The following is a 19,673-nucleotide window of genomic DNA, read 5'->3' as shown; positions in this document are numbered from 1 at the left end:
GTCTGTCCACCTGTCTATTCATTGCTGTGGTAAACGTACAGCCAAGCTCCCCTAACATTTTAGCGTATATATAGGGCAGGAGAATTTATTTTTTTGCTTTATTTTTAGCCTTCTTTTAAAACAACAATCATGTTTTGTTTCTTTTTATTTTTATATCCGCGATTGAAGCGTGGAAGTATATTAGATTTGTCTATTTATTTGTAACATTCACATATGTTCACCAGGTATTCCTTAGCGTACATATAATATTGATCAGACAAAGATTTGAAGCTTATTTAGTTATGTTTGTCGGTCTGTCATTCGTTGTTGAAATTCTCACATTTGCAACTCGCGATAAAAAGATGCAGTTTGGAATATCCATGACATTGACAACCACGCCTGCAAAAAGCTTAATTTCTTACTTAGTTACATTCCGTAGCGGACGTTGATTCATAAATTGGTATTAATACAGAACACAGCCTTCTAAAAGTTTATTTAAGTGTTTAGAAAGCTTCTCGCTTAGAACGCATACCTTGATTAATTTCATATTATGAGTCGACTTAGCTTTGTCTGTTCATGTGTGCTTCTGTTGCTGATAGGCTCACAATCGTCACTCGTCAATGAAAGACTGAAAATAAAAACAAATATAACCAGTCGAGGGCCACAATGGAATTTAATTTGGATTAAATGGGCGTAATCTGCCTCAACGACGCAAACCCTCATCTACAGTATCTGTATCAGATGTGATGTAAAACTGGGTACAACAACTATTTCAAATCGCCATTTGACACGGCTGCGATCGTTTGTTATTTGTTATTGAAATTTCCAAGGCTTGTTAATATTAGAAATGAAAAAATTTTGGCACCTCGATTCTTAACTCAACTCAGCAAATGTGTTATGCAACTCTAGCATCTATTAAAAGCTCGTTTTTTTTTTAAATTAATCGGCTTCAGTTTCTCGACTTTTCTTTCAGTTTATGATTTCTCATTGATTTGTGATAACTTGATTTTTACTTTACGATTTATTTATTTTTTTGAATTATTTTTAAATTCTCTTTAAAATAATTTCACTTAATTAACTTGAAGAAAAAATTTTTTTTTTATTTTTCATGCTTAAACAATAACTCAATCATCTTCACCATCAACACTCTAATGCCATTTGTAACTCTGCTATAACGGCAGGTAACCGCCGCATGTCCGAACGAGATTTAACACGCATGGGTGCGGATAGTAGAAATTTAGGTGGTCCCCTTACTTCTAACACTACACACTTACCTAATAGTAAATCGGTGCCCGCTTTACATCATCATAGCAGCAGTGGTGCTATCTGTAAGTTTTTCGATGGAAAATTAAAAAAAAAAGAAGAAAAGAAAAAAAATTAATAAAAAAAAATTTATTTGTTTTCAATGTCTTTAAAGCTATGACAAATTCAAAATCACGCAGCACACATAGTTTGGCCAACAGCAGCAATCCTCCAGCTAATAGCAATACTAATGGCAACAATGGTGAACAAGGTTTCTACCAAAATTTGAGTGTTTATCGCAACCAAAATCAGACACAACCGATCTTAAGTGAAAGGTTAGTTTGTAATAAATTATTTAGATGTAATTTTTTTTTTTTTTTTTTTTTTGCAACATTTCTTATCTCTAAACGATTTTGCAGTTATATGGTCTTGAGAGTTCAGCTTGAAATTGATTTTGTTATACCCACCACAAAGGCAAAGGTTTCTAATGTTATTAGGGAAATTCCATATGTCACAAAGTACTTGTATTCTTCACCCGTAAGAATAATGAAATATTTTCACTGGTCCATCCGTTAAATTGAGGGTTACTCTGAGGGGCGTCTTTGATCGACTATCAACATTGTATTTAAACAAAACCTTTTTTGTCAACATTGGAGATTGGGTAAAGGCTTGATTCAGTTCGACAAACGCATTTGGACCATATTCACAAAGTAGAGTTTTAAAAACGGCGAGAAAATTAAGATAGACCGAGTGTATAGTTCAAATATAAGGGGCTTGTATTGGAATATCTTCAAACACTGAATGAGCTAGGCAGGCACAATAAAGTCCACCTAATATGGGTGCCTGGTCGTTCGGGTTTTGAGTGCAACGTAAGCAAACAGGAGACCCCGAGGGGCCATGTTAGGTCCTGAATTCTTCTGTGGCGTGTCAAGAAGCCATATTAATAGGCTGGTATCGCAAGGGGCACAGAATAAAACGGTCAAAACAACGGCAGACAAAAAATTCATAAAATCTTCTGATAGGACACGTTCTAAAAACAGGCGGCCTATGTTTATTCACCTGTTTCTACACTAGTCATAATTCCTCAGATATCATCTGAAAATCATGGGTATATTCCATACCGATTCATGCAGATTCTGCCAAGGGACGAACTAAATGTCCCATCATGTTCTATATAAATGTGAGGCCATCTACAGAATCAGATACCATATTTTTGGCGAGCGTTTTGCCATACACGGCACGGTGCTCCGTATGTTCGATACCGATTCATGCAGATTCTGCCAAGGGACCAACGAAACGTCCCATCATATTCTATGTGAAGCTGAGGCCATCTAGAGAATCAAGCACCATGTGTTTGGCGAGCATTCTGCCGAACACAGTATAGTGCTCCGATCAAAAGAAGATGGAGTGATTTATAAAAATCATAAAGCTGGAGTGGTGGGGCGTGGGGGTGTACAATAGATCTTCTAGGTTGTAATACGTTTTGCCCATGTAATTAATAATAATAATAATATACGCTATACGATATCTACGATCCCATATATAATATAGCATGTGAATGGATTTTTGCTTTATGTTGGTGATGGATTGTCGTTTAAAAGCCAGTGGTGGGTATTAAATAATTCGGGTTAAACCGAACGTAAACGTTTTTCTACTTGAAGTTTATATTGCTTTTCTCTCTTTCTCTCCCTCTCTTTGCATAATTTTTTTGTTTTTCTTTTTCTCTCCCTTTGCTTACCCAAAACTACATACTTCCAATCAACTCGATTTCATTCTGCCCTAAACTGCACTTTTGGTGTAATTATTAGGAAAACTTTACGTTTAAAAAAGTTACTTTACGGTTTTATTCCCATTAAAAAAGAATTTCAACTTTTAGAAATGACTAATGTAAGTGCAATTTTGAAAGTAATGTTAAATGTTCTTCGTTTCTTTGTCGTTGTTGTTGTTATTTTTTTTTAATTTGATTTGCTTTTATGTTTCTAATATCACTTGCAAGCGCAACAATTATCACATAATATCTATCCATAAAAAGCAAAGATACACTTTTGACACACTATTACAGTCATCTAAAGTTTTCCTCTTTTTTTACGCCCACCACTGTAAGGTGGGGGATATGCTCATATTGTTTTTTTTTTTTTTTCCATAATGTATATAACACCCAAAGGATACTTCAGAGACCCTATACAGTATATATATATTGTTGATCAGCGCGAAATTCTGAATTCACTAAGCCATGTCTGTCCGTCTGGGTGGTGTTTGTAGTTGGCAGTCTCGTGGTTGCAAAAATGAAGATATCGACTTCAACTTCGGTAGTCAGTTTGGAAGTTTCTGCATGCAGGTTGCTGTTGCAAATGGGCCAAATTGGTTAGAGCACAAGCCCGGCGTGGACAATGAACTAAACGCAATTCCGTTTGTCCTAACAAAAATTTAGGGGGGTTTTTAATCGTCACTTGGAAATTATTAAAGTTAGAAGGTTGAAACTTTCCAAATTTACTATACGAAACACTCTACTCTTTACTTCCAAAAATGGAAACAATCATCCATGGCCAGACACACTTACGAGTAATAAAATTTTATTTTTTTCACCTTTTTGAGGTTTTATGCTTATTTATCATAAGGCAAACAAGATAGAATGTTTAAAACTATCTTGTACACTTCGTAACAGAAGATCTGCCTAAAATGGGTTAATTCTAAAAAGATTATGTCTACCATGTCTACCGCGATTACTTTTTTGTTGATAATACCAGCGATATGGGTGTCAAATAAAAGAACTTGGAGAATGGAATGCGAAACGTATAGTGGTGGATATGCGAAATTCGGCCCCCGTCGAATATAGTTTTCTCACTTTTTTTTTTTTTCTTAATAATAAAAGCAAAATACAATACTGGACGTCATTTACAGTAAATACTTGAATTTAGTTTCTCGTTTTCGTGACTATGAGGCTTCACAAATGCATTATTTAAGCAGAAAATTCATTTCTAAATGTAGGCTTTAATAATAAACTGTTCATCTTTAAGATTTAATAAGATCATATATGTATTAATAAATATATTTTTTTGATATAAATTGCATTCTTCTTTCAGACCCCTCATGCCATCACATTCCGCAATGAGCACATACAGTGGAAATTCCCCACAAAATTTACAAAATCCTATTGTATCGCCAATAAGTGGCACCGTTGCAACAAGTCTACCACAACAATATCAACATCAACCGTCCCAACAGCATGCAACAATTGCAAATCCAATCAATGGCTCTAACATGCCTCCACCTAGTCGTCCAATGTCCGCTTACTATCAAAGCGGAGGAGCAAATATGTCAACTGCAGCTAGTGCTGCTACGGGTCATCATCAGCAGCATCAGCAGCATCAGCAACAACAACAACAACAACAACAACAACAACATAATCTATCACATCAGCATCATGGTTTTACACAACACTCCCACAGCGTTAGTGCTAGCAGCACAAACTTAAGTCACCAACAACAACAACAGCAACAACAGCTCCAACATCAACAACATATGCAACTTCAGCAGCATCAGCCAACTATGACGTCAGCACATTCCAGTCTGACATTAAATAATCGTTCGAAAAGTTCGCAGAATTTTAATCGTGAAATGCAAACGCAACAAAGTTTACGTATGCAACCGATGATGGCACCATCAATGCCAAACATAAGCAATATGTACCAGCAACAACAATCGGCAACGCAATATCCAATGCATCAAACAAATTTAACGACCAATCAACTGCAACAGATGGCAGCCAGTCAGAGTATGCAAAACGTTAACGTGAATTCGGTAACCAGCGATCAGTATCAAAATGGTCCGTTTGCAGAGGGTAATCTACCGTCTGGGTATATGCAGCAACATTCACCTGCTAGTTTGCAAACTTTGCGTCGTAATATGAGATCTGATGTGTTATCGAGTAGTCATCAAACGAATGCCGTTAATGCTGCTGGCGGTGAAAATACGAGCCAACATTCACCGCCTAATCAAATAAACGCATCGCAGCAGCAGGTATTCTTACAACAGCAGCAGCAGTCCAATTTTATTACCTTGCCTCCAAAACCGGGTGGCACGCAACAACAAGCAATAGCATCCAAGCAGCAATTACCGCCTACGGCACCTAAACCACAGCAGCAACAGCGTCCACCAGCTACGTATTTGCAACAAAATCTATATCAACAACAGCAGCAGCAACAACAACAACAAACAGTGGACGAAAAGCCGCCTTTACCACCCAGCACAACACATCCCCTATATAAAGCAGTTCAGCAAATAACGCCAGGTATGAATTATGTTGCCAGTACTTTGGATCCGCCTAAAGGCGGCTATGTACCTGTCTCAGGTAACACGTTACAAAGCCATAGAAACATTACTGGCACCAATCCATGGGAACGGGAAGAAAGGGAAAAAGAAGTGGAAATGCGTCGAGAACATATACGCCAATGGCGTGAACAACAAATCAACGAATTGTCCGCTATACCGCAGCGTAGTCCACAACAAGAGGAACAGTTGAAAACATTAATTCTTGAAAGAGATTTCGAAAGGCGTGCTCAAGAGCTCGAAGAGCAAGAAGACGAAAGTGAACCCTCTTACGAAAAAGAACAGTTACAAGAAGTATTCCGTTTAACGCAAAATCAAAACACCACCATACAAACACCAGTAACAAATTTCCGACAAACGGAAATTAAGGTCGCCTCCGTCAATAATACGAATTCGAGCAGCCCAAGTGTAAATGCTGGCGAAATTTCGCCACCATCGTCAGCGCATAATTCGGCAGGTTCTGAAACTACACAGCATACATCTACTCCGGCAACGTCTGCCAATAGTAGTATAACTAGTAGTATTAGTGGTGGTGTCACAACTTCCACTGCGCCAATCAATAGCAGTATCATGCAACCTAAATCAATATTGAAAAATAACCGTTATGATGGCACCAACCTGGCACCGTCCTCGCCGTCCAAATCGCAAAAATCCACCAGCTTCGCTGACGATCGTCATTTACAAACAGAGCATTCTATTTCCAGTTTAGCCCGAGATATTTCTCAGTTAAACCTTAACAACACTACTACTAGCAATAGCAATGTTGTAACAACAACTATCAGTCCAATATCAACGGCACCTATAACAACTTGTAATAACTCTGATTATAATCTGAATAATGACAATAATAATACGCAAACACCACCACCACCACCTGAAAGGAATAGCTCATATTTAATTATGTCTCAACAAAAGTTACGTAATTCCACGAATTCAGCTATCGGACTTTTGAAAACTGCTACAAGCAATTCAGCCGATTTACAAAAGAAAACGGCGACCAATTTAATCAGTAACAGAGTAAGTAACAATAATAGTCCATCAACATTGACTGCTCAGCAGCAATTGTCACCATCATTGGACCTATTTAATGTCAGCGGTTCCAGTATGAATTCAACGAGTATGTTATTACGGGATAATAAACGCGTATCATTTCATGACGAGGATAATAATTACCTGCCCAGTACTCAGCTGAGTACATATACTAATGAAAGTCAATTCAATAATTCTATAACATCGCCTTCAATATCAGAGCATCAACACCATAATCATCATCATCATCATCATCATCATCATCAGTCGACAACAAATTCCAATACATCGACATCAACCGAATTGAATACGATACGAGAAGACACCAGTGTAAGTTTACCACGGAAGTAAATAAAACGATCGCTTTCATTATTGATTCATTCCTTTTTGCAGTTTCTTCAACAAAGCTTAGATGCTTCTATGTTGCCATCAATGCCTGCTACGCCGGATACAGCTGCTTGGAATACAACTGTACAATCAACTCCTGGCGTTATAGGAGCTCAAGAAGTGTATAGGTCAGTGTATAAATTACGGCTGACTACCTTCAGTGAGAATACGAGTTAATAGAATTTGCTTACAATTAACGACGAACCGTAAAGAGTAATTTCATACCCACTGCCGTTATCCTAAGAAATAGTAGAAAGAAAAAAGGGAAAGGGCGTTGTAGGAATGTCCTGTGTTCGGATTATTGCATTTTCAAATTCTTGTGCAATCCTGTGAGCGATATCTTCATTTTTCCAAGCGGGAGAATTTTTACTGCACGTGTTCCACCTACTTAGACAAACAAACAGACGGACAGACGTGGTTACATGCATTCGAAATTTGGTACGGGTCAAGATTGTATACACTTTGTTGGCTTTCAGAAGCTTGCCTTCGATAAAAAGAATAAAAATTTGATACGCTATAATATTGAATAGGCACGACCGATATTTTCCATTTTCGATAGGTATTATGGCATCGTCCATAGTATGCACTTTCAAGTGTTTATAGATTTGTATGCTACAGTTTGTGAGAAATCAAGAAAAAACAAAGTTTGTATTCCTTTTGAAAAAGAGAGGTGTCCTCAGTTTATTTGGTACTGTAGGCGTGTCCTTTGACCGATTTAGGCCATTTTGAATATGAACCGTTGTGCAAGAACTTCAAATAAGTCGGCCGAACTTACTTCGTTTTTACGGGTAAAAAAATATTTACAAAAGACATTACACAGGCGGACACACGGACATTCTTAACATTAACATCGATCCAGCATTTGATGCTGACTTTGTACAAAAATCTAAAGCTTCCTTGCAGGCGTCATCCTTCGGTAATAGATATAAAAATTTCTTTATTAAATAGAGAACGTGATTGCATAAAATGGTCTGAATTGCCTTTAAATATGTAGTAGTAACGATAATGCAACAGTACGTTAGATTTATCTTTTAATTTGTAAAAACTGCAGAGATCCGTTACAGTAACTTAGCTATGTCACTCTGCTTATTCGCTCCTCAGTGTTTCGCTTTAATGTTAGGATCATGAAAAGTAGAAAGCTAGGATCCCGAAGTTCAAAACTAATAGGATTCCCCTTACAAAAAAAGTATGACTGTACCGAAAAGGCGATGGTTTTCAGCCCACGATAGGCATGATAGGCAGGGACATGTAACAGTTGAGTTTACCATTTTACCATCTATTAAACTACTTCCTTGACAGATATTAAACTGATTTCCCTTTTTTATGAATGAAGAGACCTCAAAATTTCCTAAAGTGGACATCACTCTTTTCTTGTTTGTTTTTCTTAGATTGTAGAGTGTTTCTAATCTAAAGAAATTTCAGTAATTTCGTCAAATCACTTCACTTGAAATCATTGATGTTTACTTTACTAACTTCAAATCAATGTCTAGCGATTTAATCGTGCGAAAGTTAGTATTGAAAAATTCGGCCTGAGGTGAGCATGTCTTCTCTCTTAGTGCGCATCCGCGGTTATTACTGGCTTTAAAAGTAAGAAATTTTCAGCAATTTCGTAGAAATCACTTCACTTGAAATCACTGTCCACAAACGGTAAGTGTTAGTGCCTTTACCGGCTGAGCAATCATTATAATTCCGATCAAAGTAAACTCTGCCATATTGGCATTGACAAATTGAACACACGAACAGGGACTTGGTAATCGTGATTCTCACTTACTCGGCTAACTCATGCCGATGAGTTTAGGAATAAGGAAACTAATGTGCTTTTGAAATTATCTTCTAAAGGCTTTGCAACCATTCTACCTTAGGCTTAATATATATTATTTTAATTATAGAGATCCACGCCAGCGCCGGCTAGCGGAAAAGCAACAACAGCAACAACAACGCAGCACAGAAGCCGTACCAGAGAAGTTATCATTTAAGGAAAAAATGAAAATGTTCGCTTTAGACTCCGGTGAAGATCACACTCCAAAGGATAAATTGAAAATATCGAGAGCTCAGCGGGACATAGATGCTGTCCATTAAATCGGATTTCTCTATATATTCACATAAAGAAAAGCATTGATAAAATGGTTAAATCTATACACACCATTCAGTACAATAGTGGAGCGAATGGAGGCAATAATCGATTACTTTATTTAAATAATAAATAAAGGCAATACACAAATAATAATCATTGAATATTATAATATTACACACATATACATACAAATAATGACCAAAATAATTTCATGGGACAACATTTTTTGCTTTTATCTTTTTTCTTCTTGTTTTTGCTCTGTAGAAAGTGTATAAATATATATATATTATAAAACAAAATAATTATTGAAAAAAAAAGAAACAAAAAAAAGTATTTAGATTTACTTATAACTATCGTTTGAAGCTTTTTACCCATCTTTACTTATATATGTATATGTATGCGAGAGAATAAACGACCTAAAGCGTATTGTTAATTTATTTAAGTATATATATATATATATATACATGTCCTAAAAAAACAATCGGGAGAAAAACGTAACACTCAAGATGAAAACTCTACAGAGTATATATCATAAATATGTGTAAAGAAATTAAAAAAAAAAAAATCATTGTTAAATTTTTTTTGAAAAGTTTCATAAAAATTTATTGAAGTTTTTGTTTAATTGAATATTTTTTATTGTCATTCCATTAAGTTTTTGAAAAAGAAATTTTTTTGATTTTTTACATACATTTCGAAGAGGAAAAAAAATTGAGTGCGTTGATTTTTTTTATTTATTTTTAAGGCTTATTTTTTTTTTTTGTCCTTTTCATTATGATGTAAAAATTTTCTTTTTTCTATTGAATTTTAATTTTTTTTTTTTAATTTTAGTATACCGTAAAAGTATATATAAACTATATTGATTATATTTTCATGTAAACATATTTTATTTGACGAATAAAACCAATTATTTAGTAAAAAAAATTTCGTTTTTTATTTATTTTTTTTTTAAACTATTCTTTTTTCTTTTTTATAATAAAATTTAGAAAGAATTTGTATTTTGTGTTAAAAAAAACAAAAAGGAAAGACCACTAAACTTACTACCGGTTAACAACTTTAATGAACTTGATTGATTCATGCCTACTTTTTACCGTCTCTAAAATATGGATATATTAAAAAAATATTTTACTTCAGTGCATGCTTAACAATTAGTCGTTAAAAATAAAGTCAAAGCAAAAACAAAAAAGAAAAATCATATTTAATGCTTTAATTTTTTATTCCAGAAAAACTACCCTCTTTCATGTAGAGATATAGAAAAAAAAGAAAATAAATAAATAAACGAAGATAAAATCAAAATTAAGTTTAAGTTATTAAAATAAAAACAAGAAGCTTTACAAAAAAGAAAATAAATAAACAAACGTTAACTAAAATTGTACGCCACGAATGGACCAAAAGCAAATAACTTTCAAGGAAAAAAAAAGAAGAAAACTTATAGTAAAGGATTTCAAATCAATGACATTTTAAAAGGAATTGTTAATTTTATTACAAAATTTTTGTGCGCATATGCGCCTATTTTAATTATCTTAAAAAACACCAAGAAATAAATTATTTAAGCGTAAAAATAAACAATTATTTAGTATGGCTTTTCTGTAAATTACATATAATTCCTATATTTACTATAAACCCTTTACAGAAGGTACGTATTTTTAACATGTATATATATACATATATATAAATATTATTATAAATGTTAGATGAAATTATTTAAAAATAAATAAAATCGTTTTAGTCTCTTCAAAACTTGAAATTATTTGCCCGGAAACAGTTATAAATTGCACAGTTTAGATATAAGACCGTAACCGTCATTTACGATATTAATTTTAAAACAGCCCTGTCTTACATTCTATGGGCTTTACATAAATTAGTAGTACGCGCGAAAATTTTGCCTGGTGCTGCATTGTAAAAAGTAATAAATAAATAAATCGGACAAATGTTACAACAAAATTAAGGACAAATTAAATATAAATTATAAAATAATAAAAGAATAATGTTTCTCGTTAAATCTCGATAAAATTAAAAGCGCTCTATCATCTAACCGGTCGTGCGTTTTTGCAACGGAAAATTATAACTAAATCAAATTGGAATTATCTTCGAAGAATGTATGCTTCCAATGGTTAGGATGAAGATTCTCTGAGCACAATAGTGTTTAAAGTTTTCTTAAAGAAGTATACACTGTACGTAAAATAGAAAGCGTTGTTTTTTTTTGCCAAAATTGAACACGTTTGAACAAGCGCTATATGTGTTCCATTTTTCTATTGTGTTTATGTTAGTAGTATGTGCGTATTGTGAAATTTTTTTATAAACAGTTTTAACAAAATTAAAAAGAAAAATTTGAATATAAATTAAACCTCAACAAATAAAAATAATTGAACCGATTTAATATCAATATGAAGAATGAGATTCTAATAAGAAGAACTCGTAGAGGAAGAACTTACCTCGAAGAGAAATTCATTATCATTTGTAGCGTGGATTTTATTTTGCGAAAATATTGCAAGTTTGTTTAGAGAAATGGTTTACCTGAATGTTTGCTGTTACTTCTTTTACTTACTTAGATGCCGGTAAGCCGAACAAACCAGTTAATAGTATTTTCATCATCTTACGAACATTAAATATTTTTTTTTAACAATATTTATAAAATTGAGGGAATGCATTACCACTGACCTTATATTCGTTACGCTTAGCAATGCTTTTTTGTATTAATTACCGAAACAGGAAATATATTAATTTCCTATCTGCGACAACCTTACGTGAAAGGTACTCAGGAGAAGCTATACGGGATAAGTTGATCACAATCTTTTGTGGGAAGAAAGGATCGGTACTTAGGCTTCTTGGTCGATAAATACACGTATCCTAAATTTATATCTTACACATACACATGTATTTATGTAAGATATATATGTATACCAAGCAAAAAAAAAAAAAAAAAAAAATTATATATATATATATAACGATGAATTATATATAATACACATGATAATAGCGTATTCATAAACATAGAAATAAACATATATATTTGATATATAATAAGATTTGGATTCTGTATATTTAAATATACAGATATTGGCAGTTAAGCTTTTCGGTCGATATATATAAATATACATCAAAACATATCTATATACGTGTATATGTATAAGATATAAATGAATATATATAAGACTTATAGCTATACCAAAAAAAAAAAAAGATGTATGTATGTATATATATCCGTATGTAACGATGAATTATATCTAATGTACACATCTATGATGAGACTGTAAACATATATACGCATACATTTACAAATACATAAATATTTCATTAATAGCAACGTTTGGACGAAGATGTGCATATAGATATAGCCATATAATGATCGACGATACTACACATATATATATATGTACATACACATATATATATAATGAGATATGGAATTTAGGATTACAGTATGAAAATTGAAAAAATTATGAAGGGGTCATCTATATGAAAGTTGGAAGTCATAACGGTTTAAAGAGAGCTTCTCTCATTTGTATTCGCCCAGCAAAACATGAGTAAAAAAAAGGCATTCCTTGCCGCCATAAACCCTTGAAAAGATTAATTATGACCATGTATTTACGCGTCCTTTTACAAATTCAATAGGAGAAAAGGGAGTATCAAAGGTGGCGTAAAGTATATTTGTAACTTAATCAATGTAAGAGTAGAAATCGATTAAGCCGTGTTGGTCCGTTTTCATAACTCTTTTTCCCTCGTGCAAGATCGAAAAAGTTTTGATAGTCAAAACTCAGCACATATTTTCCGAATCAAAAACACAAACATAATTGTGAACACGCAATAATGCCTTCCAGCATTCAGATTCCAACGAATACAATTTTTTGCCTTTCTTGACTTTTATCCTTTTTTATATATATTTTATTTGGATAAACCGTCAACATATTTAAAGCACTAGTGAATTTATATATAAATTTTTGGGCCGATTCTATTTTATAAATAAGTAGGGTAAGTTTAATAGACTTTATATATATTATAAGTATATATTCTTAACTAAAAGTGATAAGGAATTTTCATTTATATAAATTTCTATACTTAACTATTTTCATATTTCTTGAAAAGTTTTCAGTGCCGTGCACCGTTCTTTTAAATTATCCGATAGTAAAATTTCATCGGCTATGCATAAATACTGAGGATCGGTTAAGGTGGTTAATTGCTTTAAATCATTTAGATTCAATTGTTTCGGTATATTTTCAGTTTTAGACCAATCCATTAAGGCGTTTTCTAAAATCCATTTGGAAGCTAAATCTTTATAATAGTTTTCTCTTAAATTATCAACAGTTTGCAATTTCTCCAAATAGTTCAATGCCTTTAAATGATATTTTTGCGAGTCAATAGCACGCATTAATAAAGCCGAAGTTAATAAAGTCCATTTACTATCTGGTTCATATTCCAAGAGATTTTCACACATTTGCAAATGGGCTTTAAGTTCATCTAAGACATCGTCGGTATATGCAGTGCAACTTACTAAAGCTTGAAAGTAATAAATGTCATCGTGAAAGATCTTCAATGGCAGCAATTCACTGGTATAGAGAGGCGTGCAAACTTCGATATAATTGAAAATTTTTAAATTACTCTCCGCTTTTAATGTTGTCTTAAGCATGCAGTCCGAAGGCCCTAAATTAACTGTATGCCATTCTGTTAACTCTTGTTCTTTATCGCTTGACTTCAATGTGACTTTTAAACCTTTACTCGCAAGTGGTTTAGTGAAAACTATTACAGCTTTTTCTTGATTAGCCCTAAAGGCGCATACCGCCATTTCGGGTCGAGAATAACCCAATAGCCATCTTTGATAAAACCAAGCTGAACTATCGTTTGGATCAGTAAATGCCGCTGTTAAAACCATTTCCAATTCCTCTTTTAGTTTTTCTTCGTTCATTGGCTTTTTAGGTTTGGCTTTACCCTCATAAGGGTAGAGTATCGGTAGTAATAAGCTTCGTTGATGCCAAGATGAATAATTTGAAAAGTTAATTTTAATTTTTTCCGTACAAAAATCAAGTTCCTTTTGTTTGGGAACTTTAGCTTTTTCTACTACATAGCGTCGATAGTCCCAAGTATGAAAATTACGCTCATCTTTTTTTAAATACGAAGAACACAATGCCAGCTCATTTTGCCAATTGGCTTGTGGAGAATTTTCCAGCACCCAAATACGATGATGCCAAATATTATAACTTTTTGGATTAACCGGCAAACAATGTTCAGTGAAATTTAATTCTCCTTCAAATATTTGTTGAATTTTTCGCTGTTTCGTGGCCACAGACTCTTCTTCACTTTCATTTTCATTGCCATCGGAATGCTCGTCTGTTAAAGATTTAATATTTTTTACTTTCTCCAAAACGCATTCTCGGCGTATATTCCAAAGTGTAGTAACGTCAGGATTTCTTTGTAAAATAGGTGTGCTGGCACTTAGCATTTCATCATCGTATTCTTGCTTCTGACGTTTCGTCATTATTAGCTGCATGGCTGCTTTGTAGGCTTTCACTTTCAAGGCCTGTTCTTTCTTTTTATGTTCGCGCTCCTCTTCAGTGGTTCTAACTTTAAGACGCCCGTGCATTATTCTTGTTTTTAGATCTCACAAAATCTTTATTTCCTTCTAAATTGACAAAATTTAGTTTTTTATTGAACAAAACAATTGTTTGTAAATGGTGGTTGTTTTAATGACAACAGTTTGCAGATAAATTAAAAAACGAGATAGCATGTATAACAGCTGTTTGTCAACCCAACAAACAATTTATTGAGAATTTAAAGAGAATGGTTACGTTAACCCTAGCAAATTTTGTAAAATTCCAACTAGCAATTTTTCTTTTATTTATTCGATTTTTTTTTTATTTATATAAATTTATTCAAAAGCAACCAAATAAGCAAACAATCTAAAAGCAAAAAAATAAACAAGACAAATATCGGAAAATGAAAGAAACAAATGTAAGGCAACTTCTTTTGAGAATTTGAACCATTGTCCGAAATCAACTTCGTTTTCTGCTTTATTGAAATCAATTATAATGTGTAATATATATAATATTTAATATATTAAATAAGTATAAGTCCTATTCCCACTTACGAATGACAGATTTTTCTTTATAAATTTTTTTTTTTTTGGTTGTTCAGTTAAGACGGCGTAAAACAATCTTGTCGTATAATTGCCTGTGTTAATTAGTATAGCTGCGTAAAGCATTTTAAAGCAAATACAAATACATATCATGCGATAAATATTCGCTGGTTTTTACAAGTTTAACCAAAGATTTTCTATCATCTAACTTAAAGACTATATATGTTTGCATATATTAAAGAATATATATGTTTGTATATATATTCTTTGTTCTAGGAAGATGACTGCAAATCCGTCTGCCTCTTATAATACTTGCTAAACATTGAGATCTGCAATTCTTAGCTGATGGGCATAGCTTAGCTTTGAAGACGATAGTGACGTCCATAATAAGTAAAAAAGTGTAACATAGAATTTTTTACAAATATTGAGCTAAAACTTACGAATATACCTGATAGGCGGGGCACTTTAACTGTCAGTCTGTGTGAAATATTAGATTGAGAGCTGGTATAAAATTTCTAGATCAACGCGAAAGGTGTACGTAAAGCGGTTTATCTGGATTACTTAAAACGCTTGAACTTATGGCAGCATTCTGCTATGGTTTTATAGTAGTTTAAAATTCACGCAAAATCTAATACAATTTTTTCCGGGCTAATTAGAAGGCTATTTAAGAACTGAAAGACATCTTTTTCTCTATTTCGATTGTTGAACTAAAGTTTGTTCTTTCTGTTTTGGATATCTTACGAAATAGCAAGGAATTGTCCAATTAGCAAATAGTTACAGATGTGAAACTGAATAAATCAGGGTGGGTACAGATTATGTTGCTTAACTAGCTTTCGGGGTTAATCACATAGCTGAAGCCTGGTTTCGTTTTTGTATTCAGCTTTTTATGCCAAATAATTGAATTCAAAAGCGGGACTTGATTTTTCATACGTGATTACTCTTATTTCGACGACGTAAGTTGAAAGACGTTCAGTTTTGCACTATGTATGGTGTTTATTTTGAAAAACCAAAGTGTAAATGGGTGGAAAATTTGATATTTGCTTGTTCGCAGACAAACACCATGATACAATCAACAATAAAATTATGCAAACGTAAATAAAATCAAAATTGTACAGAATTTTTTGTTTTAGTTCAGTTATTTGTAAATAATTTATTTTGTTTTCCATTTACAGCTGATTTTTTGTTGTAAACGCGACTCTGAAACTGCTAACTCTAAACAAGTAAAATGTGAGTTATTTAACTTTCTCGTGACATGACTAATGTGACAGGACGAATCTTGCAGCTATTATGCGTACGTAAAGCAAAAAATCAATAAGATAGTTGAAAGATTTTCCAATCACAATTGGTCCAGTCGGCATAACGTCATACTCCAATGGTACTTATCCATTTAGTAGGGCGCACAACACAGGTAATGAATGTTGTCTGAATTTGATAACAGCAATCAAGCAATTTAGTGGATAAGCATGACGTATTTATTCAATCGACGTATATTTTGTCATTGTTGACAGCTTGAGAATAGAAGCATTTACTTTCTTTAAAACAACCAACCCGATTTTTATTATACCCTACACCACGTGTGATATAGGCTACGTTAAGTTAGTGCGGTCGTATGTAAAACGGTGAAGGGCGTAAGCTAGAAGCTAGATCTTTTATTTTATCGATAGATTCAGAATCATAATCTGATTTGATCTAAGCCTGTTCGTCCGCCTGATGGCTGACCATGCAAATTTGTTTTCAAGCTACAGGTCGCAATTATTGAGATATTTTGATGAAATTTGGTAGAATGACTTGTTTTGACCCAAGGACGAACGCTGTTGAAAATGGCTCGGATCAAGCCACTTTTTCGACCAGTCTCAGTGTAACGCCCTTTTCTGAAAACTCATTATATGGAAAAAATTTGCAATTTTCAAAATTTGTCAGCAAAAATGTCTAAGCAGTAGTATCTGGGCATTCTAAATTCGTACGAAAACTTTGGACTGGCTGTGGCCATTTTTGAACCGCCTCATATACCGAAAACTGAAGATCCTACGACAAAATGTATAATTGTAATTTAACATAAAACAATAAACTGTACCAAAGTGGGACCATCTATGCATATTTTTTCGATCCTACCCTAATAATGACTTTCACGAAAACTGTTCTTTTGTGGAGCAGAAAAGTCTAAGTTTTAATATGTGGTGATGAAAATTGGGCCATAATTGCAATTTCATACAAGAATAAGAATTGTGTTAGATAATGTGATGTAGGGTATTTATGGTCGGCCTTGCCCGACTATAATTTTTTTACTGCTTTTTTTGTGTTTAAGCACTGTTATGATATAGTTTTCATCATGAAGCATTGAAAACTATCCTTTTTTGTCGTAAGAACTTTAGTTTTCGTTATATGAGAGGGGTTCCAACATTGCCCCAGCCGGTTCAAAGTTTTCATACCAATTTAAAATGACGAAATGCTAGTACTTAACCACTTTTGGATAAACTTTGAATATTGCGAGAGAGGCCGCAAAAGTAGATCGATCTGAAGCAATTTCAATAGCGCTCGTCCTTGGGTCAAAATGAGCTACTGAACCAAATTTCATCAAAATATATAAAAAATTGCGACTTTTTAGATTGAAAACAAATTTACATGGTTAGAATATCATTCGTACAGACGGACAGACTGCGTGTTACGTACGCCCGCACTGAGTTAATGTATTACAAGTGGCGACAACGTATTAACACGAAAGTTTATGGATATGGATATCATTATTATTATTATTATTATTATTTTTTTTTTTTTTGATTATTTATGACAATAACCCTTTGAGAAATTATTTTGAAAAAATCATAAAATTTGCTTGAAATGGATTACAATGCATGGAAAAACCTCAGCGAACCCTGGCCAGAAGATGTCACACTTTATCAACCTTATGAAAAAGAGCAGATCTTATTAGCGGAGAGTGCCAGTTGTCTAGCCGTGAAAGCCTATATGAAAATGTGTAATCTCTCTTTCCAAATACGTTCATGTGCGAATGCTGAATTTATGTCCCCAGGTGGCCGTATGACCAAGTTGCCCGTGTTGCAATCTGGACTATTCATATATGCAGAGTTTGCACCGATCGTTAATTATATAAAGCGCAAAGGTGAAGCGCTCGAAAATTGGATGAAAAAAGATGAAAAACTAGAAATGCGCAGTTACCTTAGCTTGGCCGAAAATGTTTTTACTTTGGCCGAATTGTACATCAGTTTTATGGTGAAGGATGTCTACGACAAGTTTACAGCACCTCGGAATGGTTGTGTGCATCCGTGGCCTTTAAATAAAATTCAAAATTTCATCAAACTTCGTAGAGCAAAGGAATTGCTTAAAATCTATCAATGGAAGGATATGAAAATCAATGAAGTGACTGCGAAAGTGCGTAAATGTTGTGAAATTTTACAGTCAAAATTAGAAGAAAGTAGCGGAATATATTTCTACGGTGAAGAACCATGCGCGTTAGATGCTATGGTTTTTGGTCATTTGTTTTCAGTGCTTCGTTCAAATTTACCGAACACAGCTTTACAGAGTACTGTTCGACAATTTAAATTGTTGGTGCAATTATGTCATTTCATTGATAAAGAGTATTTCCAAGTGGAGTCTGAATCTCATCGTAAATTATATTATGATCCAATGTTATATAACCCGTTGCAATAAATTATTTTTGTATAAATGATAAATAAAATCGTTTGGCTCGAGTAATTATTACGATTTAAAGGGAAATATTTCAGTGTGGAGGATAAGATAAAAAGGAAAGTTTTCCATGGCCTACTATGGCTACGCTTTTGGTATTAATTAGATGTTAGATGAATGTCCTTATCCGGTGAGAGAGAGATAGAGATGAAGGTATAGAGATAGATAGATAAATAGGTAGAGAGAGAGAGAGGGGGAGAGAGAGAGAGGGGGAGAGAGAGAGAGTGAGTGAGAGAGAGAGAGATTGAGGAAGAGTGAGAGAGTGACTGAGTGAGAGAGAGAGAGTGACAGTGATAGAGAAAAAAAGGGAGAGAGAGAAAGTGATCAAGAGTGAGAGTGAGAGCGAGTTACAGACAGAGAGAGAGAGAGAGAGAAATAGAGAGGTAAGGCGAGAGAAAGAAGTTCAGCAAAAAATCTTTATTAATTCCCTTCCTTGCCTATACACGGACATTTCTGCATAGGGTGACTACCATAAGTAAAATGTATAAATGTGTAGGATATCACTCAGTCTGCGCCCATTTCCAATCTCTCTTTTCCCACTTCTTTCTAACCATCATCATGTTATGCGAATGGGATAAATCCCCTGCGTGTGATTGGCCATTAAAGAAAAATGCTAACGATGGAGCTTACACTGAATAAATAACTTTTTATTATTCTTCTGAATTTAATCGGGGAAAAAATGCACACTTCAAATTTGTACAGCTGATATATTGAACACTTAAATTTAAGGCTTCAAATAATTGAATGAAACAATGAAATGTTGGTTGAATGTCAGTGTAAATGACGCCTGTATCTTTCGGGTAGATATGCTTACTATTTTTTTTTATGATTTAATATAAATCATTTCATCAATATCATGCGAAC

At 33.7% G+C, this 19,673-nt stretch overlaps 2 protein-coding genes and 1 pseudogene across 5 annotated transcripts in view; 2 read left to right on the top strand and 1 right to left on the bottom strand.

The window, feature by feature from the left end:
* The window catches only part of LOC119639940 (afadin), a 67,401-nt gene extending 58,175 nt beyond the window's left edge, over positions 1 to 9,226 (top strand). For 3 of the 4 annotated variants that reach the window (XM_038037685.1, XM_038037684.1, XM_038037682.1), the window contains 5 exons: positions 1,161 to 1,307; positions 1,397 to 1,556; positions 4,305 to 6,909; positions 6,973 to 7,094; positions 8,856 to 9,226. In XM_038037685.1, coding sequence (XP_037893613.1) covers positions 1,161 to 1,307; positions 1,397 to 1,556; positions 4,305 to 6,909; positions 6,973 to 7,094; positions 8,856 to 9,045 — 3,224 coding nt within the window. In that variant the 3' untranslated portion in view covers positions 9,046 to 9,226. The remainder of the gene's footprint in view (positions 1 to 1,160; positions 1,308 to 1,396; positions 1,557 to 4,304; positions 6,910 to 6,972; positions 7,095 to 8,855) is intronic. The other variant, XM_038037683.1, reaches the window with a different exon arrangement.
* Positions 9,227 to 13,076: 3,850 nt separating this feature from the next.
* On the bottom strand, positions 13,077 to 14,739 carry LOC119639914 (geranylgeranyl transferase type-2 subunit alpha). Its single transcript, XM_038037636.1, has one exon. The coding sequence runs from the start codon at positions 14,613 to 14,615 to the stop codon at positions 13,107 to 13,109; it is 1,509 nt and encodes a 502-aa protein (XP_037893564.1). The 5' UTR covers positions 14,616 to 14,739; the 3' UTR covers positions 13,077 to 13,106.
* A 3,053-nt stretch (positions 14,740 to 17,792) lies between these two features.
* LOC119640034 lies at positions 17,793 to 18,773 on the top strand (annotated as a pseudogene).
* Positions 18,774 to 19,673: the final 900 nt, after the last annotated feature.

The sequence above is a fragment of the Glossina fuscipes genome, unplaced genomic scaffold (genome assembly GCF_014805625.2).
Source record: "Glossina fuscipes isolate IAEA_lab_2018 unplaced genomic scaffold, Yale_Gfus_2 114, whole genome shotgun sequence".
Lineage (NCBI taxonomy): Eukaryota > Metazoa > Arthropoda > Insecta > Diptera > Glossinidae > Glossina > Glossina fuscipes.
Note: the sequence above shows the minus strand (reverse complement) of the source record. Positions and strands in the feature narration are given on the sequence as shown.